This window comes from Cibotium barometz, chromosome 5 (genome assembly GCF_041138505.1).
Source record: "Cibotium barometz isolate CiBa-2024 chromosome 5, ASM4113850v1, whole genome shotgun sequence".
NCBI lineage: Eukaryota > Viridiplantae > Streptophyta > Polypodiopsida > Cyatheales > Cibotiaceae > Cibotium > Cibotium barometz.
This window is the reverse complement of record NC_141050.1, coordinates 29,225,543-29,249,015: the sequence shown is the minus strand read 5'-3', so window position 1 is coordinate 29,249,015 and position 23,473 is coordinate 29,225,543. Positions and strand designations below refer to the sequence as shown.

Genomic DNA, 23,473 nt, shown 5'->3' with positions numbered 1-23,473 from the left:
CACTCACAAGCGTTCCTCTGTTCACCTCATCCGGCATGTCAACCTCGAGAAAACTGCAACACAGTCCTTTAGGTCAATTTCAAGGGTAATATGCATCATGAGGATCTTGATACTCATATTTTGCTGCATTTCAAGGTCTACCTACTCTAGCAAGGTTATTTGGAAATTGAATAGCTAGCAAAGAAGCTGCTATCCTCTCATTGATAAAGAAGAATGAAATAATTCCATGAAGAAGCCATATCAAGGCTAACTGTAAATTTTGAGCTTGGCAAGGGATGATTTAAAAAAACACCTATTTCACCATGAAGCACCTTACTATGTATTACAACCACATGTAATTAACAATGATGAACCTACATCTATCACATGCCCTTTTCACATTGTATTAGAGCATCCTAAGGCTACATCTAAACAAGCATGTCTTTAGTGTAGGATTGTTTACTTACTCTTTAAGATTCACGAGTCTCCATTCTTCTCGTGTTCTCGTAACGTCGATAAGGCTTGACCAAACCTCGAATAAGATGTGATTCACGTACTTTAAAAGAAAAACTCCTTTCAGAACCTTCAATAAAAGCTCATCATGGTGATTATTTGCTATTTTGAAACCAAACCCTTCACTAACTTCATCAACAAAAGGTTCAATGATTTTTGCATTCCCATCAATGATCCGGGTATCATTAACACCATCAAACTTAAAACCTTCACCAATTATTTTCCCAAAAAATTCAAAACCATACTTTAACTTATATACATGAACATCAAGGTTTAGTTACAGTTTCTTTTTCATGAGAAGATGTAGTTTTCTTGGGTGCTCTGCCCTAATGTTTAATGCTCAAAATGTGCAAACTCCTTGCACATCCATCCTACATAAGAGCAAAGACTAGTGGCATCTAGACTTGATTTGGCAAGAAGGCCGACCCTAATGTTAGAATGTATGAAAGATGCCAACACTAAGGAGTGCTATGAGCCTCCTAATTCTTAAGGCCTTGGGTCAAAAGCACTCTAGATACCTATGGGTGAGTACAAGAGACCTTAACCATACAGGCGTTACTGACCACTAAGATGTAGCCCATAGTTGTTTCTTCAATTTCTCATTAGGGGGGAGTGTTTAAGTTTGGAGTAAATGGTAACATTTAATTGCAAGGATCTCTAGTGTTTGGAAAAATTAATATTACAGCCAAAAGGAAATTAGTGATTTCAATTAGAGTGTTTTTTTTATAAAAGCGAGTGAAAAGGTGGTTGCAGTAGTAAAAGCTTTCACATGGAGTGAATGTTGAAATTGGGATGAATCTTGGAGGTTTCCTTGGAGCCTGTCTTGAAGGTAGAATGTGAACGATTTCTTTACACCTTAGCTTTTTAAGGATCTCATGATAACAGTAATGTGAGCTCAGTTAGCAATGAAATTAGAGTGCTTATTAATGTGTTTCTTCAATAACAATTGGATTATCATTATCTTCCTCCATTAGTTTCTTCACAGAAATGTGAGCTCAGTCAGCAATGAAATCAGAGTGCTTATTATAGTGTTTCTTTAATAACAATTGTGTTATTATCTTCCTCAATTAGTTATGGATATCATGCATTGCTTTGTTCCACCCTACCTCCTAGAACTCATGAAAACATGGAAAGCAATTGAGACTCACTAATCCAACCATAGTGCCGATACCTTTGGGCTACACCTGAGCATAGAATACTTAGATTAGAATAAAGTACCCGAGTATAAGGCTTCCAGATTATAGGCCACCTTGCCCACATATGTTTACCAATGCATCCTATCTAGGTTGAAGGGTTGAACCATAGGATTAGACAGCAGACTAGAAGGAACCGCCTACATGCACTATAATGCTTGCATACGCTATCTTACCGCAGCTGCTGGCAGAGCTAGCCAGCTTAACCTCCCAATAACATCACTGCTGCTTTCAGCAACTAACTCTTCTCCTTGGTAGTGTAATTCTTTGGGCAGTCACTGAGCACACTGATGGACAGTATATAGGTGTATGTAGCCCTAGGCACTGTGGCCAAGAAAGCTCATATGCAGTCTGATCAGCAGCATTCTGATAGGGCAGTTTGAGGCCCTCCCAGTTCCTCGATTACATCTTGAAAAGTTAGACAAAGTGTCAGCCAAAGTGTAGATACTCCTTTGTATCATGCTGTGATGGACCAGATGTGGCTCATCGACACCTAGTCTTTGTAGAAAGCTCTCATGAATTGAACAGAGAAGATGTGAAAAATAGATAAGTTCCCTTCATCAATGTAAGGTGTGGGCAGATTCAAAGGCAGCTTCATTCATTTGTATGGTGGGAAGGACCTGAGTACATCTTCACTTGTGGGACAAATGCAGAGTGATGGAGTTCATCCTACTTAAACTGCCCACATTCAGATACTTGACGGACATCTTCTCCCTTGGACACTATATCCTCATGGGCACAGCAAACTTAATCATCTCAGTCACACACAGGCAAGAAAGAACATAACCAATTCAAGTCACTCATGAACCCAAGAGAACCTCCAGAAGGGTTGGCTGAATAGGTATGGTTTCCATGAGCCAGCAATGTAAGGCTGATGAAAGAATGCAACATGCAGGAGTCATCACTATTAAAAGTGCATTGACTTGGTAAACTCATCAGTGTGGCCAAACTCAGACCCTGGCGGTTTTTAATGTTGAGTATGCAGGCCTGAGAAGCTCAGCCTGCAGGAACGTAGACCACGAGCAAGGTCATGAATGCTCATGTCAACATGTGTTGCATCAGTAACTCATCCCCCCACTGTCCTCTCCTCCACCATGGCTGAAAAAACTACTGCTTTCTCTGATTCTTTAAAACAAGCCCATAAGAAGAAATTCACTTGGGAATCAGATCCCCCCCCCCATTTAACGTCTGCCCCCTCCAGTGGTGGGTGTCTGTAAAGACACTACAATGCCCTTCTCTTTGAACCAAACAAATTAGTATCCACCATGTTCAACATCACTTGTGCCAGATTCCGGTAATTGCAAGATGGTAATGACATAAGCAAATAAAAGAGCCATGGAGGGCCTTGAGGGATGCCATCTCTCCAAGATCTCCTTCAACTTCTTTGACGAATGACAAAGCAAGGCAAGGACTCTTTTCGGCAGCTGATAAAGGGAATATATTCCATGGACTGGAGTTACAGTTCAAACGAGGTACCTTGGAGACAAATGGCAGCAATTTATATTATAAAATAGACAACTTTACAGCTTGGATAATGCAAAACATGATTTGCATACATTAACCCGTCTACATACAAAATGGTGATTAGAAGGACGTTAGGGCTAGAATACAGTGCAAAGACAGACTCAATTAAGAAATTTTGCTTTGGTTGTATTGGTGGTGATAGACGCCCAAGTTCAAGCAGCAGCAGCCTGTTCTTCAAACTCAGGCTCTGCTGGAGGGAGCGTGCACACCAGGTTGCGATCTCCATAGACATTGTCCACTCGCCCTAAAGGACACCCAAAAGTTAGTTTGGTTCTATACCCTACCCAGCAGTGTTTAGGGGGGACAGGATGACCATATTGCCTTACCTGTTGATGGCCAGAACTTGGAAGCACAGACCCATGATGCAGGGAAAGCTGCAACCTCTCTTGAATATGACCTTGTCCAGTTGTCAGCCAGAACAACTGCTGCAGGATGAGGTGCACCCTGAAATCATTGAGAAAACAATTGCTCTTAGCCGAATGTGTCTGTCTGAATGCAACCCCATTAGCATATCACACCTTAACCACAAGTTCACCTTCAGCACATTGTCATGTGGGCTTGAAGCCCCACTTTCAATGGCCTGGATTTCTTGCCGAATTGAGATCAGTGCATTACAAAACCGGTCAAGTTCAGCCTGTCCACATACGAGGAAGGAAAACAATTATTATTATAGCTTGACAAGCAACCCCCAGGTATGTGATTCTTGTCTATGTTGCACTTAACACAGCAAGCACCGCCTAGGTAAATGATAGCTTTGACTAGGAAGCAGTGCACCTGACATTAAGCCCCTAACCCAGCCGGTACATTTGCCTCAGTACCAAAATAACATCAACACAGATGCTTTCAGCATCTCTTTGAGAGCCAGAACCACAAGGCACCATGCAAATGGCATCAAGAAGATGTACCTTGCTCTCACTTTCAGTTGGCTCAATCATAAGAGTTCCCGGCACCGGCCATGACATGGTGGGCGCATGAAAGCCATAATCAATCAAACGCTTGGCAACGTCCTCTGCCTCTAAACCTGCGCTTACCTGGAGGCAAAACAGGAAGTGATCGCTAAGTCTCCCGCGATCAAAAATGGGACAATTGCATCTTCGGTCATGATAATCCTATGTCCTTATCTTGTGGCATGAATCTAAACACATGAAGTTGTCTAGATATTGGTATACCTTAAATGGTCTCAAATCAATGATGAACTCATGGGCACACGTGCCGTTCTTCCCCCGAAATAAAACTGGATAGTAACACTGCAAACGAAAAGAAAAAAAGGTGAAGAGAAAACTATGGCCAACGTTGTAACAATAAAAACAGAAATTCAGAATGTTACCTCCAGGCGCTTCGCCATGTAGTTAGCATTAAGGATGGCCAACTTCGATGCATCCGTGAGCCCCTGGGATCCCATCATTGCAATGTAGGAGTAAGAGATGGGTAAGATCAATGCTGACCCCCATGGTGCTGCAGAGATGGTGCCCAGTGGTGAAAGCTTGTCCTTTGGTTCAGGGATTCCCCCTGTTGAAACCTGAGAAAAATAGACCAAATTGGCATGCTCTTACTAGGACCCTCACCAAAAGAGCATACACCACCCGTATTTAAGAGAAAGCCCACTTGACGCAGATGCAAAATGAAAGCCAAACCTAACACTAGCCTCGTCTCCCAGTGGAGACCCACGGATGCTTACCACAGGATGGGAGGGTAAAAAGGGTGCAAGGTGTTTCTTCACGCCAATAGGCCCCATGCCTGGACCACCACCTCCATGGGGAATGCAAAAAGTCTTGTGCAAATTTAAGTGGCAGACATCTGCTCCAATGTGTCCTGGGCTTGTTAAACCAACCTGATGGATGGATCCACAACAGGTCAGCCTAATACACTAAACAACAGAGTTCAAGGACATATCACACCTGGTCACTCAAATCTTTTCTCTACCTGTGCATTCATATTCGCACCGTCCATGTACACTTGGCCGCCATTTTTGTGGATTATGTCACAAATCTCGTCAATACCATCCTCATATACACCATGTGTTGATGGGTATGTAACCTACATAAAAAATAGAAATAATGAGGTTCAGCAGCAGCTCCTTCCTTGGCATATCTGGCATGGGCTGCCCCCATGGGGAAGTGGGCAGTGTAATGGATATAAATGTATTTAGACCATACAGTTTCTATCTTACCATGAGGGCAGAAAGGTTGTCTTTATGAGCCTCTGCAGCTTTTCTGAGCTCTTCAATATTCACATTACCTTTATCATCTGTACCCACTGCCACAATTTTCATTCCACACATGGCCGCACTTGCCGGGTTTGTCCCATGTGCCGAGACTGGGATGATGCAGACATTTCTATGATAGTCACCCCTTGCCTGCATCAAAATTGATGAAGCTCTCAAATATATATCATTTACTTAATCACATAGTACAGAGATTTTGATGCCATGTAAACAATCACACATAGGATTAGATCTATGCTCCAATTGATTGTTGGATAGATTCTATTATTGGTGGACACCCAAATATCATTGATCCAGATAATTTGTTGACCTTGAATGTATGAAAAAAAAAGCCACAGTTCAAAGACTTTTGTGCTAGAATGTAAGAGCATTAATGGGATAAGTTAGCTAATCTTTTGATTTAATCTAGCCCTCAACAAAAATATTATTATCAGTGAAGTTATGCCAAACCAGACATGTGTCTATGTGTACTATATATGTGTGTATGTCTAGCATGCTAAACATGGCTTTGAACCTAAACAAACATGAGAGGGAGGACTGAACTTGAATACGAGGGAGAAAACCCTAGTTTAATCAAGCCATGCAAATAAATTTGTTAAGTAATATTCAAGGTAATTAGAATCTTTGTTGATAGGCTGTTATGAATAGGGTTAATATTGGGAACAACTTGGAAAAACATCATATGGTTTCTATTCCTTGGTGTTTAAATACGATCTTTCTAGGAAAGAAAAGATGTTATCAACGTGATAGTGATTCAATTTTTCGTTAGAGTTTAAAGTGCTCCTCTGGAGAGGGGAGCAAACAGGCATTGTTTCGTGCACAAACATAAGGCCCTTACATGGTGGTATGCACGGATAACCATAAGACCTGCATACTCTCCGGCAGCACCAGCATTAGGCTGTAAAGATACAGAGTCGAAACCGGTAATTTCGGCTAGAAGCTCCCCCAAATCTTGAAACATTTCCTACAAACACACTTCAATTGATCAATACAAGACGAAGACCGTAACAAAAGGAGAGTCTACGCAAACATCCTCTCAGAGAGACTGTGCAGAACCTGAAAACCTGCGGTCTGATCCAGGGGTGCAAAAGGGTGAAGGTTGGCAAACTCAGGCCATGAGACAGGCATCATTTCTACTGTTGAGTTCAGCTTCATGGTGCAAGATCCGAGAGGAATCATGCTATGGCACAAGGACAAATCCTTTGCTTGGATCCTATGTAGGTACCTTAACATCTCATGCTCAGAATGATACCTGCAAATAAACAACCATTGTGAACAAGAGACTTCAGCACTGATTGATTCTGGCATTGCTCTCCTGCAGCAATACATGCTATCAAATCGCTTACATGTTGAAAACTGGATGCGTCAAGTACACACTATCACGCTGAACAGCTGCAGGAAGGGCCACTTCTGCCTCAGGAGCCAGGGACTGGGCAGTGAAGCTTACCTGAACTCAAAAGAGCAAATGCACTCATCAGCATCCTCTTGCAGCACCTTGTAAATTTATAGCAAGATTTTACAACCAACAAGATGACATATACTCACAGGCTTGCCATTAGCAAAGATGTGAAAAAGCTCATCTACATCCTCAAGGGTTGTTGTTTCATCCATGGCAACTGTTATCTGTTCAACAATACAAACTCCCAGCTATAAAGGGCATGGAGGAGGAATTTAAATAACAATCTTTGCCGTGTCAATAGAAATTGGAGCCCACAAGGGGAAGTTTAATCCATAGAGTAAGCAGATTCTGCAACCATACTTACTGTCTTTTCATCCAAAACTCGTAAGTTGACACCTTTCTTGAGAGCAGCTTGAGAGATGGCACTTGCATCGGGCACGCCAACCTTCACAGTGTCAAAGAATGGCTTCTTTTCTACCTTTACATGGTCAAATTTCTGAGCACCTGTGGCAAAGGTGCTTGCCAAACCATGTACTCGCTCTGCGATCTGTTTCAATCCCTCTGGCCCATGATAGACAGCATACATAGCAGCCATGTTTGCTAGCAGTGCCTGAGTTTTTGAGACACAAGGCAAATTAGTAAAACTTCTAAAGGTTAAGATTCAGATACATAAAGAAGCCAACTAACAACAATACAAAAAGTTCATCACCTGAGCGGTACATATGTTGCTGGTAGCCTTTTCCCTCCTTATATGCTGCTCACGGGTCTGCATAGCCATTCGCAATGCCGGTTTCCCACTAGCATCCACACTCACACCAATAATTCGTCCAGGCATGGATCTTTTGTACTCTTGAGAGGTTGCCAGGAAAGCTGCATGGGGACCACCATAGCCCATGGGTACCCCAAATCGTTGTGCAGAACCCACCACCATGTCAGCACCAAACTCTCCCGGCGGGCGTAGCATGGTCAGAGCCAGTAAATCTGTAGAAACCACCACCTTTGCACCATGTGTGTGGGCGGTTGCGACAATCTCTGAGAGATCAAGTATCTCACCATCTGTGGTTGGATATTGTACAAGAATACCACACACATCTTTGTTGCTGTAGTCAAAATCTTTCAAGCTGACTACTTTCACAGCAAGATCAAAGCCAGCAGCACGGGTTTTGCAGACATCGATGGTTTGAAGGTGGCAATGGTCAGCGATGAGGAAGGTCTTCTTCTTGCCCCGGGAGACACTGCTGCACATGGCCATGGCTTCGGCTGCAGCAGTGCCCTCGTCGAGAAGGGATGCATTGGACATGGGCATGGCAGTGAGATCTGTGATCATGGTTTGGAAATTGAGCAGCGATTCAAGCCTACCTTGGGCAATCTCTGCTTGGTAAGGAGTGTACTGGGTGTACCATCCAGGATTCTCCAGAATGTTCCGGAGGATGACTGGGGGGACATATGTGTTGTAGTACCCCATGCCAATGTATGACTTGAAGACTTTGTTCTTGGATGCAAGGGTTTTCATGTGGTCCAGCATTTGAGCTTCAGTGAGGCCATTGCTGAACTTGGGAAGCTTCATTTCTGGTCTCAAGATGGTCTTGGGCAGGGTGGCATCAATTAGGGCATCTAGGGACTCGAATCCACAGAGCTTAGACATCTTACCTTGCTCTTCTGGCGTTGCACTGTTGTGGCGCCGTGGGAACGTGTCACTGGGCTTCAGAGCTTCCACGGAGATGCTGCGGGCAGCACCTGGGATGGAGAAGAAGCTGGGCAGCCATGTAGGAGGTCGGGCGATTGGACCAATCTTGTGTGAAACGGGGCCAGCAATTACTGCAGAGGCAGAATGAGATGGTGGGCGCCCAACTTGCTTGCGCAGATGCTGAAGAGCTGCTGCTCGGCGAAGGCGAGAACCCATGATTGCAGACATGGAGGCGGTGGGCGCAAAGCTGGGATGCAGAAAACAAGCTAATTGCAGAGACCCAAAATCCTAAACCCAATGTAACAAGGAGCCGCCGGAGGAAATAACCTAGAGCTAGATTCTGTACCCACAGATCAGTTGCTTGCGCCTTGTGGTGAGCAAGACGCAGCAACCCATGTGGGGTAGAGAGGATCTGTGTGCGAACCTTACTTAGGAACAAAGCGCGCCCAATTCCTTCTTCTACTACCCCCTCGTCTCCCAACGTTCAAGGTGGTTGATGGGGCTTTTTGTCATCTCCACACCCACCCACATACAAGGGCCACCACCAGTTTGTGCGTGGTGGTGGCTTCGCGGCGGATAGTGACCTTCTCCCTCCCACAAAAAATTGTCTTCACACCCAATGAGTTCTATTACATTCTTTTCAAAATACTGATGGCAATTCCAAGTTTCAATCAGTTTTTTCCATTGAGTATTGGAAAATAACTGTTTTTTTATACAGCTGTTTCCAATGGACCATTCTCTCCTTATCCTTGGAACAAATTTGAGGTGTCAATCTCTCCTAAGGGCAACGCGTTAAAGGGGCTCGTGCGCAATTTAAGAAGATGAGATTTGGTAGGAATGTGGGAGGCTCAATTTGAGCCAGATGTACAAATAGCAAACATTAAGAGAGATAGGGGTAGCTTATCCTTGCAAAATTGAGAGGGGTGCCAAATTTTAAAACTCCAAATATTGCATGAAAAAGCAAGTCAAACTACCTACTCACCTTTCATATTCATCATTATTTTGTAATCTTTCTTATTCTCAAGGTAAATTTTCATATGGTATATCAATTCAAGTATAAATGGGGAGCAAGTCAAACTACCTACACACCTTCTGAGCATCAATTCCTTTCCTTTCTACATCCATTCACGATTGAGGGATAATTCCTCACAAATGAATCATGAATTTCCCCTCTTTCACCACATCCTTTCCTATGAAACTTGTAGTTGTGATTGAAATTTGATAAGCCCCTCCACTAATTTAATTATCGCTTTCTTTTATTTATTTTGGGGGGTAGGGGGGAGAGATATATCATCAAGATTATATGTACACGATTATTTCATCAAATTAGATTGTTTATCTCAATGCTACTTGAGCTAAAGGATTTTACAAGCATGATAAAAACTTGCTAATTAGAGCAAGCAAGGCAAGGCTAGCTTTGTGCGTTTAAATTTTTAACAAAACATATGCATGAGATAATAGCTTGCTAATTACTGCAAGCAACACAAGATAGTCTTTGTGCATCCAAAATTTCAGCAAGACATATATAGTATTTTAAGCTTCAATCAACTATACAGTTTTATAGATTTGAATATAGGGATATTCTTAATTTGTTGCTACTTAATATGATGCATCTAACTTTACAAACAAGCTCTTGATCTAGTCAAAGTTAAAGTCCATATTGACCTCAAAAACATATTTCATAACTTCCACTTAAGCACCCTTTAATGGCAACTTTAGGCAAGTCCACCTTTATAAAAATAAAAAATAAAGATTACCAATTTCAAATTCAATGTAAGTAGTTGCTTCTAATTGATGTTGTTTACACAAGATTATTTTGTGATTAGAATAGCAATATACCCACGTCAAGTTCAAAATTAAAAAACACAAGGTTTTGTTAAGGATGCTTCATGTAACAAAGAACACGTTTAGCAAAACTTTTTGGTATTGTATGATGGGCTAACCTTCTTTGATTATGGGTATGAAATCGAATGCACCAAGGTAAGTAAGTGCATTAATGATTCATTTACTTTATTGGGGATGAATTAAAGTTGTGGATATTGTGACTCATCAACGTTACAAATGGCCATGAAAGAAATTGAGTAGTAGCAATCAAGGCAAGAGGAGGGTCATTATACTTACAACAATATATTTTTTACAAGTTAGTTTTCCAATAGATAAATTTAGGATGGGTTAGGGTGGAGAGAGAAAGAAAGAGACGGAGGGAGAGGGAGGAGGAGGAGGAGGAGTTTTATCAACACACATAATGAGTAGTTTACAATGATAAAAGATGCATAAGACATCCCAAGATTGTTAGAGTGGAGATCAAAATAGCAACACACACGTCGATGCAGCAAGCAAGAAGAGATAGATAGAAGCACTACACTCAAAGTAGATTAATGAGAATAAGTGAGTACAAGTGATGTGACATGATAAGGTCACTTACACACTCATAAGAGTGCATACATACGCTCAGGGGGAAAAAACCTCCTAAAGAGGGAAAAAGTTCCTTGGCCCATTATTAGTCTATGTCCACACATCACCACCATATAAATACCTCCCCTGTAGTGATGATGTGAACATGTACAAGGATCTTGTGGTGGCTAAGTAATCCCCAAATAGCAATAAGCCCAAAGCTTCAAACTTCTCTCGTGAGAGATCTTTCGTGAACATATCTACCACATTGTCACGTGTAGAGACATAAGCCAAGCTAATCTTTCCTGCCAATAAGCCTCTCCCTGATAGATAGAGCACCTCGATGTGTTTTATACGAGCATGAAACATTGGGTTCCTAGCAAATGGCTAATGCACTCTAGTTGTCACAGTGAAGATGGGAATGGGGGACTACTATCCAAAACCAAGCTTTGTGAAAAGGTGTCTAAGCTACACTCACTCCATAGTCGATGTAAAATCTGCCACGTACTCAACTTCATATCTCAAAGTGGCCACTATCGGGCTGCTTCTTACTGAAACATGATATACATGAATCACCAAGGTGAAAGCAAAAGCAGTGCACTAGTGGTATCATCTAGCCCTATCAGAATCACTGAAAGCATATATTGTCCAAAGACCTCATTGTCTCGGTCTCAATTTTGGGCATTCAATGCTAGTGTGATAATATTAGCACTAAATGCTAGCGTTAATGAGTGTTAGTGTGATTAACACAACAAATAGAGCACATTTAGAGTACATATGTGATTGGTTTCTGTTATCCCTTCCCATCCCCACTCTCCATGATTGGGTCAATCTGGAGTACATATGTGATTGCCCTATGTGTTGTTTCTTCCCATCCTTGCTCTCCATGGTTGGGCCAATCTATTGTATAAGGGCATTGTATGAGGGCTACAACGAGCTGTGCTCTTTCCCTTTTGTATTAAATAGTTTGTCGAATGAGACCTCTGATTGGGTAGCTCATGTCCATGAAGTTATCATCATCAAAGTTGATAGCACTCTGACAGAACTGTTCAAGGGCCTAATCCTTGGGCATATAAAGCATTATGTAATGTTATATCTCAAAGACCTTCCAAGAATTTTTCGGTTAGCTTCTCATCAGAGCCATAAATGCAACGAGAGTGGAGGTGGTTGACATAATCTTAGATTAATTCCTTCCTCTAACTGCTTTACATGATAAAGCTGGTCCACATGGCTCTAATGGGCTCCTTGTTGGTTGGGCATATTCGCCTATGAAAGAACTTTTTAAGGTGTTAAAATCCCCCTTATCCTTGGGTTTTAAAGAAGAAACCACTGCATTGCTTTGCCCTCCATTTTAAGGCCATAAAGGCACTCTCCTTCACTTGTTCTTCTACATGACCAAGTTTTGCACATCTAGTTGAACATCTTCAAATACGAAATAAGATCACTAGTTGATTCAAATTTGGACATCAATTTGACCATGAAAGCACTTTTCATGGTGTTTAAATCCCCTTTGTCCTTAGAAGAAACCACTACACTGCTTTTCCCTCCATTGTAAGGCCATAAAGACACTCACCTTCACTTGTTCTTCTACATGACTAAAAGTTTTGCACATCTAGTTGAACATCTCCAAATGCAAAATAATATCACTAGTTACTTTAAACTTGGACATCAATTTGGAAATATGGACTAGCTTGAGCCTCTCAGGTGGTCTCAGTGTTGCCCCGTAGGTGTTGTTGGGACTCCCTCCCTATTTCCATTGCTAATCTGAGCACATCCATTGTCAGACTTGTGTAGGTTGAGGGTATGGATATGGATATGGATATACTGGAAGTGGTGTGTGTGGTACTATGGGGGTACCCATGAATGGTAACCTTTCAGAGGGATGAATCCTACTCCAAGGCTCCTTGCTGCTCTCTCCGAGCCCTATTCCAGAATGGAATCCTCTTGAACTTCCCACTTAAAAGATTGATGATCTAAAGTTGATGCTCTAGATGTCCCTCCTTGCAAGACAAATGCTCTAGAACTATCAGCCCCAAAAAGATTGATGATCTGAAGTCGATGCTCCACATGTCCCTCCTTCTAGTAAGACAAATGCTCTAGAACTACCAGCCCAAAACCTTCTAAACCAATTGATTCTCCTCCAAGGTTGAAGGAGGAGATGAAATAACCATAAGTACATGAAGATGAAACAGGAATAGTGGCTATATCAATGGCGGCCAAGGGAAGAATTGCTTTTGTGGATAGATTTGCACTCATATCCCTTGATCCTAATGCATTGGGGTCAACTCCTCGACGGGTGGCTCTATGAATGTCCTTGTGGTCATTTTGGATGTGTTGGGTATAACTCTCTTGGGTTGTGATCGCTCTTCCTAGGATAATGTCTTTGAGTCAAGAAGAAAAGCTTCTCTAAGAAGTGGTTGGAGAGTTTTCCTACCTATTTCATGCTTTTGTGCTTTTGTGAATTTTGGTTTTTAATGTATTGTTTCAAGGGATTAAAAATGTGTTTCTTTGTGTTTCAAACAATGTGTATTCTTAGAAAAAGACACATGTTTCTTGGTTTTCTCTCACAAGTTTTGTTTTTTCATCCCTTAATTTTTTTCTAAATCTATTTCTCTAATGATTTGAATGAAAAAAGTAAAATCGGAGATATCTCTAATTCTATACAATGATGGAAAAGATGAGTTTAGCACCTAGTTATGGCTTGATCCTCCATGCTTCATGCTTCTGAAGCTCCAAAATAAACAACAAAATAACATAAGTTAGCTTAACACAATTGGTGGGTTTACACTCCACGTGGGCTACTTTCAATCACCATTCGTAAAGGAAATGCATGGATTCCAAGCTAGAGCATGGCACCAAAGATAAACACTTAAGCTTTGCATGAGGGGAAGAAGGAGAGAATAAAAGAGTCTATGTCGGTTTGCACCTTAGCCATCCAAGATTAGATAACCCTCTCTTATGTGGAGAAGCTAGGGTCCTGTATGGGTGTTGAGCAAATAGGGACACAGCTATGAAAATCTCAATCTCAACCTCTATACCGATGTGCATGCAAAGAGTAGGGGAGAGATGGAGATGGAGATGGAGAAGGAGAAGGAGAAGGAGAGAAAGGGGGAGAGAAGTATCACTAATATATTTTATTAAATATTGGTAGCATTATTTTGTGTCTAATTTGTAATTATTGTACATTTAATTAATATTGGTAGCATTATTTTAGAAAAGGATGCTTTTGGTATTGTTGTTTTTCTCAAGAGGATGCCACCTTTCTTTATCCTTAATTTGAAAAGAAAACAAGAATGCTTATTACACATCCTTCCATGTTTTGATATAATGCACATTATCATGGTTTTTAGAAAACACTCTAAAGTTTTCAAAAAAAAAGTAATTTTAAGTTCTTTATTTGATTTTCAAAAATTGGCTTTTTTGGGGAGGTACTAAGAATAGCAAATTTTTTTCACGAATGAGTCCAAATACATGACTTTTTAATATAAAATACTATTGACTCCATTTGCAACAATGTTCACATCCATACATACTAGGAAAGCTTCAAGCTCACTTAAAAGGACATGTTATGGGATGAAACATTAATTCTCGATAAGGTGCAATAGAACAATGGTATGGATAGGAGTGTAGTCATACTCCATTTATATCATTGGCAAAGATAAATAATACTACCTTCCAATGTTACAAGTAAAACCTTCACTCTTTATGATTTACCCCAAGTAAAAGTTATGCTAGTAAAAAATTCATTGTCTCCATATTAAACGCAAAATTTTACATGTGAAAGGAACATGGGCTACTGTGAAACACCATTACTTTGGTCCTACCAAAGTTAACTCTAAGGCCTTGTCTAGGCCAAACTTTTGCAAGGAACATGCGCTCCTACTAAGGTTAACCTTGAAGACCTTATCTAGGCCAAACTTTTGCAAGGTATTTACATATTGTTGGAGAGAGAGAGAGAGAGAGAGAGAGAGAGAGAGAGAGATTCAAATTTTCAGTCAATAGCAAAACCCTAATTGAACATATAAATTGATTTGTCTCTCATGTGCAAGGTTCATGAATCCTCTTTTGTCTCTCATGTGCAAGGTTCATGAATCCTCTTTTGTCTCTCATGTGCAAGGTTCATCAATCCTCTTTTGTGCAAGGTCCAAGATTCAAATTTGAGGTCAATAGCAAAACCCTAATTGATTTTGTCTCTCATGTGCACGGTTCATGAATCCTCTTTTGTCTTTCATGTGCAAGGTTCATGAATCCTCTTTTGTGCAAGGTCCCAACATGAAGATGTGGAGGGCTCATATTAAACCTCCATTTCTTTATGAAGACATTGGAAGGGCATGGTAGTACGAGGGTTAGAAAAGAAACATTTTTGCCAACTAGTCAAAAGGAGGCGAGGTGTTGACCTTGATCGATATTTCATTAAAATTTTTGGGAAATCTAACAATAGGGCTCTACGATGAGTGAAAAATGCAAAATCATAATTTTGCAAAAAGATGTTAAAATAGTTATTTGCTAAGGTTGAAAACCTTTGTTTTTTATCCATAAATTAAACCACAGTATCGCGCCCATTGATGGTCTCACATCGCAACTGCATCTCTCTCTCTCTCTCTCATTTGCTATAGCTTTCTCTTTTTTAATCCAGCCGACTCTTTGGCTTGGTCTCTTGTGCATGTTGGCAGTTTTAACATTGTCTTTGGCCATCGATTTCTCTCAAGGAGCCATACACGATCCAAAGCAGGCTCATGGCCATCTTGCTTGCTCTAGAGGTATTTACTATTGATTTCCAAAATATTTAAGATTGATTTCAAAGAGAGAAGAAATGTCAACCGAAAAAAATACACTAAAGGGCGACCTCATTTTTTTTCTTTCTTACATTTATGTTGTATGTTCAAAAGTGTGGCTTTCTTGGAACGGTAGGTACCACAAAATTGTCCCCGTGCGAGTTACGTGCATGCACGTGCGTTCTCTAAGGCCGCTATCACGCGAGCCGGAGTCCGGATGCTTATGTACGTTGGCTGGTAGGCCCCGACATACCTTTCCACGCATTTTGGTTTGCTCTCCACCTGTCGCTCTTTTCCTTTGCCATTGCCATCAACCACCACCACAAGCACCTCTCCAATAAGGCAACTTTAAATTTTTATTTTTTAAAAAAAACCCTCCCTCCTCATCTTTCGAAATTCCGGCCATATTATCCCCCCCCCCCCCCCCCCCCCCCCCCCACAAAAAGAATAAAATGTGCGCCTTTTTGGAGCACCATCCCACTTAGGCTTTCAATGATGCTTGATTTGGAATCTTACCATAGCAATCATCAATGCCCGAATTGCGAGCATTTTGGCCTCTAGTAGTAAGTTTTTTTTTTTTTTGTAAAACCAATTGGTGTACCACAAAGAGTACTAGTAGCAGTGGATTGAAAATAAGCATAATGTGCATTGTATTGAGGATTATCATGTGCATGTATTCACTAACAAACAAGGGGGAAATAGATCCACGATACCTTGTGCTGCTTGCTTTGATATAACGAATACCACTTTTTTATTAATAGCAACTCAATCATGTAATATTGATTATCATAGCCGTGTGGACGCACATCCAACGAGAAAAAGGAATCTAGATAAAATCGTCTTTCCATACTAATAGAAAAAGGAATATAGATAAAATTGTCTTTCCTTGCTTAAGTAGAAAACCACTACCATTGTAATAAAAAACCACTATCCTATATTACATGGAAAGTTGTCTACAAAGAAATTAATTAAATTAAATGGGATTATCCTAGCATTATAAACTAATTAAAGACTTGCATTACCTTAAAACCACCAACAACAAATAACAAATTTGTATATATTAATATAATCTATTTATCTCCAAAAACGCCAACAAATCACAAACTTGCCTTTGTCTCCACTAACTTTTTTCATGAAGTTTGTTTTTTTTTTGGTTTTTTTAATGCTTTGATGATGAGTTTTCATGACTTTTGCTTATTACTAAGAGATGACTATCATTATTTGTACTACTAGGTGGCACCTTACTATATGAACACAATTTTCTTAAGTCAAGTGTAAGTATAGAAGAATTTATTTTTAATTATTTGATGTTGAATTTTCACAACTTTTGATTATTGAAGGCTTGATTTGTTTTTTGGCTTTTGTGGCAGATAAATGGATATATAATCACATTAGGCTGATAGCCTATGTATGATCCTACTTTGACAACTTTGACTAGAAAAGTTTTGGTATAGTAAGCTCGCATATCCCTCTCAAAGGTTCCTTTAGACATCTCACAAAACTTCTTCATCGTAGTAACCTAGGGAAGAGAGGTGAACTACATGAGATAACCCTTTCCAACAAAAAGACAAGAACAAGGAAAACCTAGATAATATAATAGTTAATAACAAATTTGTATATATTAATATAAATCTATTTATCTCCAAAACCACCAACAAATCACAAATTCGCCTTTGTCTCCACTCCAATGTTTTTCATGACTTCTACTTATTATCATGATTTTTTTAATGCTTTGATGATGAATTTTCATGACTTTTGCTTATTACTAAGGGATGACTATTATTATTGGTACTACTAGGTGGCACTGACGGGACCCTTTTGTACTTCCTGAAGAATTAATTAAAAACCTCACAAATTACATCATAATTGAAACAAAGACTTGAATTGAAATTGATAGTTAAATAATTTAGCATAACACAAGGCAAAAGAATCAGAATAACAACACCACCATCAAAAGTAAAGGATAGAGAATACCACACAGTAAACCAGATTGGGTGCAATCTCCCCCCTCAAGTGTGTAGCTCCCCTTCTACGACTTGAGTATTTAGAGAATTTTATTCATAAAAATAGCCCAAGGAGCTAAGAATAGATGAGCGTACAAAATTGGGCTTGCTTTTCCCACTTTTGGGGTATTTCTTTACATATTTTTAATCATATCAAAATCCCTAAGGTTTGTTGTACATATAAACATCTTTGCCCAAATATAATTGGTAGTGGGCCTTGTTACATAAAATAACTTTGTGCACTTTTTCACATATAATAATCTTGTGCACATTTGCACATTCCATTAAGTTGATTCTTACACACATTAAATCAAGCATATTTTTGCACATTCCATTAAGTTGATTCCTACACACATTAAATCAAGCATATTTTTCTTCGATTATTAATTCATTAAAAATATGATAAAATATATACCTGTAACATGCACCTTACTATATGAACACAATTTTCTTGAGTCAAGTGTAAGTATATGTTGCTAGTGAAGAAATCATTTTTAATTCTTTCATGTTGAATTTTCACAACTTTTGATTATTGAATGCTTAATTTGTTTTTTAGGTTTTGTGGCAGATAAATGGATATATAATCACATTAGGCTGGTAGCCTATGTATGATCATACTTTGACAACTTTGACTAGAAAAGTTTTGGGTACAGTAAGCTAGCATATCCCTCTCAAAGGTTCCTTTAGACATCTCACAAAACTTCTCCATCACAGCAGCCCAGGGAAGAGAGGAAAACTACAGAACCCTTTCCAACAATAGCCTAGTTGAATTGGTATTCACATCCAAGATAGCAGAGAGTTTCTTAATTCCACCATGATGAAAGCAAAAAGACAAGAACAAGGAAAACTCAAAAAATATAAAAGTTATGGGAGCATAGAGGTTGTGAAAGTGAGAGACCATTTATAAGAAAGAAAAAATGTACAATGAAAGCTCAAAGTGATAACACAATCTGAATGGGAAATTTTGTAAATAAGACGATGATGGTGCACATCCGTTTATGATTACACACTTAATCTAGGACATCACAAATTAAAGCAGCATGGTGGTGAAAATAACTATGATCATACCGACCCAAAGATTGAGTAGATGAACGACTCCCATGAAATGAAGCATACATGACACGTGGTTCATTATTAATATTTTGAACTGAGATAGAATAAACTATGGGTTTGGGTAATTTATAAAATAACGCTTGAGCCAAAAACCGTCTACTTTGGGCAACTTCACACCATCAAGTGTTATAAGCTCAAAAGTTCCAAATCCAATCATTCTGGATATCCGAATAGTGGAGCTTCAACTTTATGGGATGTGGCCCCATCCAAGAATTAAATAATAAGACTTGATCACCAACTTTGAACATCCAAAACTTGATATTTCAATCCACCCAAAGTTTTCGATGACAATGGATGACATCAACCATCTAGTGCCCAGAGACTCTGGAGTCTCTTTTCACTAAGAGCAAGTAATTTGTTGAATCGGGTGCTCCTTAGACTTCTCAAGAGAAAATCTAGCAAAAACTGCTACTCTCATAGGTTGGGCATTAGGAATCCATAAGGACAACTGTTTCCAATATATCATTAAAAATGAAATTTACCATAATTGCTGACTTGCAAGCCATTCAGAATGCCCACACCAAAGAATCAAGTTTCTGGTCCCAACCTATCTGCTTTTCATAAACCACTTTCTTTAGATTTTTTTGCAAAAGCTTGTTAGGGGACTTAGCTTAACCATTTTCTTGTGGATAATACACAATAGATTTTTTATGAATAATCATATGCTATTAGGTTAAGATTTGTATAACAACATTAAGAAAATGCCCTCCTTGATCACGAACTAATTCAATCGGACATTAATCATATACTATCGGGTCAGTCAAGCTTTGTATAACAACATTAAGAAATTTCCCTCCTTGATCACTAACTAATTCAATCGCACATCCAAATAGGGTCATGATTGACCCATATAAGAATTTTGCAATTGATATGGCTTTGTTATCCCTCAGAGCGCAAGCCTCAATCCACTTAGTAGAATAATCTATTGTCATTAGTACAGTGTGAGTAGGAGGTTTGAATGGATCTAAAAAATCCACAACCCACTATTGAAATGGTTCCAGGTGTAGGACTAGATTATGCGGCATGTTCGGTTGCCCCAATCACGTTATCGTGCAAATTTCCACGTATTCTTCAAAACTGGAGTCCACCACAATCTGTCTCTTGAAATATCTTCCGACTTATCACTTCTCCAAAGAAAAATCCTCAACTTATTCCTTGATAGAATGCTCATGCTACTACACACCCAGACTAAGGATTTGATTAATTCCCATCTTGTATAACTATCTGTCTATGCCACCATAGAGGTTCTACTACGGCAAAGAGAGTCTCTTCTGGTGGTCCCGGTTCACTCTTTGAAAAGCTTTCCCATATTATGGATTGATATGGGATGAGTGCAATGGATCCCTTCCATTTGTCATCAAGTTGGTGGTTAATGGTCACAATTTGTAGAGGTTAAGCTTGATGCAAAGTATTATTGGGTGAGGAGATGTCCGCCCACAAGAACTTGAGACACCATTGGAGTTGGATCAAGGTGAGTCATCTCGCTGTGTAAGAGCCTTCAAGTGAAGATGCAAGAGCACCTAGTAATGTATCAAAGAAAAACAAAAGGAAGAAGAGGGAAGAAAAAGAATACTTTAGTGTGCAATCTAAGAAAAATATTTGGTGGGTGTGGCTACGTTTGAGGTTCCAAAAGAATCACATGATACACTCAAATGGTATTTTAAAACGATTTCAATCCCAAATGCGATTAAACAACAATCTACAGGGATGAATCAAGAGTTAATGGAATTGGCAAGTGATCTGAAACATTGAAGTATATGCATAGATGCAAATATGGGGCAAACTCAAATTTCACATGCCTCTAGTGTTGCCATATACTAGAGCTAAAGTTGAGAAAGGAAAGTACAAAATTTAATGCAAAGCAAAAGAAAGAAATAAGGAAATTCAAGAAGGTAGGAAACAAAGAAGGAAACACAAAGCAAAAAAAAAAAACGCAAGCGCCCAAAAATAGGCTAGTGGGACGATTAAGAGTTCTACAATTAAAACCTACCTCCAAATCATTATGAAAATGCTACAGATTTGGATGACCTAATTCTTGAACATCCATCTTCTCCATATCCATGTATGCTACTGTGAGGATTGTTGAGAAATATGGTGCCATTAGAGCACACTATAGAAGGTTGGGAGTAAGGTACAAGGTCATCATCTAGCAAGTTGCCATTAGAGCACACTAGAAGGTTGGGAGTAAGGTACAAGGTCATCATCTAGCAAGTTGCCACATCATCAAATCTAATTTATCCCACATGATCTCTCAAGAAACTTAGTAGCCACCTCATATAAAAAGGGGCACCTTCAAGCAATGTAAATATATCAACTCATCTCAAGCAATATCAAGTAAGTTCATTTGGTTGCATATCTTGTGCATCTCTTTTAGTTATTCGTTACTTTTGCTCATGTTATCTTAATCATGTTTAGCATTTGCTTTAATCCATCTTAGCTTGCTTTAATTCTAAGCCTAGCCTTGATCCATGTTTCTCAACATGATATTAGTGTTGAAATATACAAGTGAATAGGGTGTGTGTGGGAACAAGCCTTGGCAAGAGGCTGTAAAAGAGAATATGTAAATGTGAGAGAACCTGTGAAAAGGTGAGAAGCATCTACTGGGAGAGAATAAAGGGTAACATGAGGAGATTTAGGAGGTGTGGAGATATTCTGGGAGAGGTGGAGAGAATCAAGCAAAAGAGGTGGAGATATTCTGGGAGAGGTGGAGAGAATCAAGCAAAAGAGGTAGAGTGAATCAAGCAAAAGAGGTAGAGTGAATCAAGGAGAAATCAGTGGGATTAGATGCTTGGATGTAAACTCTATAAATTGAGGCATTGGCCTAATGAGAATTTGTTGGTTTTTGATTATCCATGCCTACATTAAGCTATCAGTTAATTGCTCACTAATCACATCTTTATTATCGTCTAGTCTCTTTGGTAATGATGTTGATTTTAGCATTTGATCCACCATAGTTCATCATATTGCTGTAATTTTAACATGGTATCATAGCCTAGCCTAGACCAGTAGATGCTTCTCACCTTTTCATAGGTTCTCTCACATTTACAGATTCTCTTTTACAACCTCTTTACCAAGGGCTTGCTCCCGCACACACCCTATTCACTTGTATATTTCAACACCTCCCCTCAAGTGAATAATCCTAGCACACCTGGACCTTATACCAAGTTTCCCTCTTACTTGATAGTCCGTGACCAGTGCCTCAAGTCCCTAAACTCATAGTCCTTGACACTCTCTCTCTCTCTATGTGTCCAAAGCTACTATAAGTGCCCGTGACCTTGACTAAAGTGCTTACACATACATCTACCACATGGCCTACATCATCGGTGGCTCAGAGGTGGTTTTACTTTGTTGGGGCAGGTTACATTGGGTTGTGGGGTTTCTCTCTCTCTCTCTCTCTCTCTCTCAAAAGATGATCTGACTCCACTTCCTTAGGAGCCTCCATGAAGTTTGCCGATGTTGTTCCTTCTCCACTGGGTTTGCTGTAGCAGCCTCTTGCCATGTGTCCTAGCTTTCCACAGTTGTGGCAAGTGAAGGTCCTCGAGAGAATCCTCCTCGGGTGAAGAATGCTTTTTCTTCTCCTGCCGTTGAGTCGAGCCATTTCTTCTCTTTGCCTCTGCTCTCTTGCTCTAGTAGAGCTCCTTCTATCTCGTGTAGCTTCAATTCAGGTACATTATTTAGTGTTGTTACAATGTTTTCATATTCACCTTTGTCCACACTCTCTCTCTCTCTCTCAAAAAAGATGATCTGACTCCACTTCCTTAGGAGCCTCCATGAAGTTTGCCGATGTCGTTCCTTCTCCACTGGGTTTGATATAGCAGCCTCTTGCCATGTGTCCTAGCTTTCCACAGTTGTGGCAAGTGAAGGTCCTTCCTCCTACTCTGCCTCTTCCTCATCCTCGTCCTCGAGAGAATCCTCCTCGGGTGAAGAATGCTTTTTCTTCTCCTGCTGTTGAGTCGAGCCATTTCTTCTCTTTGCCTCTGCTCTCTTGCTCTAGTAGAGCTCCTTCTATCTCGTGTAGCTTCAATTCAAGTACATTATTTAGTGTTGCTACAATGTTTTCATATTCACCTTTGTCCACACTCTTCAGAAGCACTGCTAGTGCCTCATCATCTTCTACCTTTTTGCCAATAGCTGCTAGTTGTTGCTTAATGCTTTTATATCTGTTCAAGTGTGTGATTAAAGGTTCACTTTCCTTCATATCCAATTTGTAGAATTGCATTAACAGATTTATCTTTGAATTTTTAGCTTGTGTGCCAAATAATTTATTGAGTTCATCCCATGCATCTTTTGCCCATTGTATCCCTGTGATGATGTGATGAACGATTTCATCATTTAAACTGAGTGCGATAAGTCCCAATGCTTTTTCATTCCTACTCTTCCACTCATTTTTCCCTCTCACCTCTGGGCATTCATCTCTTCCCTCAACTAGCCCCCACAGATTTTTCCTCGTGAGCAGATACATGGTTTTTGTCTGCCATGTTGTGTAAAACTGCTCCCCATTAAATTTGGCTATCTCTTGTGCCGTACTCATGATGATGTGAAGGGGGTCTTACCTCTTAATCCAATTTCAAGATTCAAGGGTAGTGTCTACCCTTTTACAACTCAATCTGGTGTTTAGGAGATGATTACAACAGATTTATCAGCATAAAATCACCAGAAATTACATTAA

The 23,473-nt window shown here is 39.9% G+C and overlaps 1 protein-coding gene across 1 annotated transcript; it reads right to left on the bottom strand.

Annotated features, from left to right (window-relative positions):
- Positions 1-3,161: 3,161 nt before the first annotated feature.
- On the bottom strand, positions 3,162-8,939 carry LOC147638327 (glycine dehydrogenase (decarboxylating), mitochondrial-like). Its single transcript, XM_086798256.1, has 15 exons — positions 7,542-8,939; positions 7,197-7,442; positions 6,979-7,056; positions 6,780-6,880; positions 6,490-6,685; positions 6,272-6,397; positions 5,380-5,565; positions 5,133-5,246; positions 4,888-5,040; positions 4,537-4,728; positions 4,379-4,456; positions 4,115-4,240; positions 3,745-3,843; positions 3,536-3,653; positions 3,162-3,453 (listed from the first exon to the last, which is right to left on the bottom strand). Exons 1-15 carry the CDS (start codon positions 8,745-8,747, stop codon positions 3,362-3,364), a joined length of 3,111 nt encoding a protein of 1,036 aa, XP_086654382.1. The 5' UTR covers positions 8,748-8,939; the 3' UTR covers positions 3,162-3,361.
- Between the last annotated feature and the right edge of the window lie 14,534 nt (positions 8,940-23,473).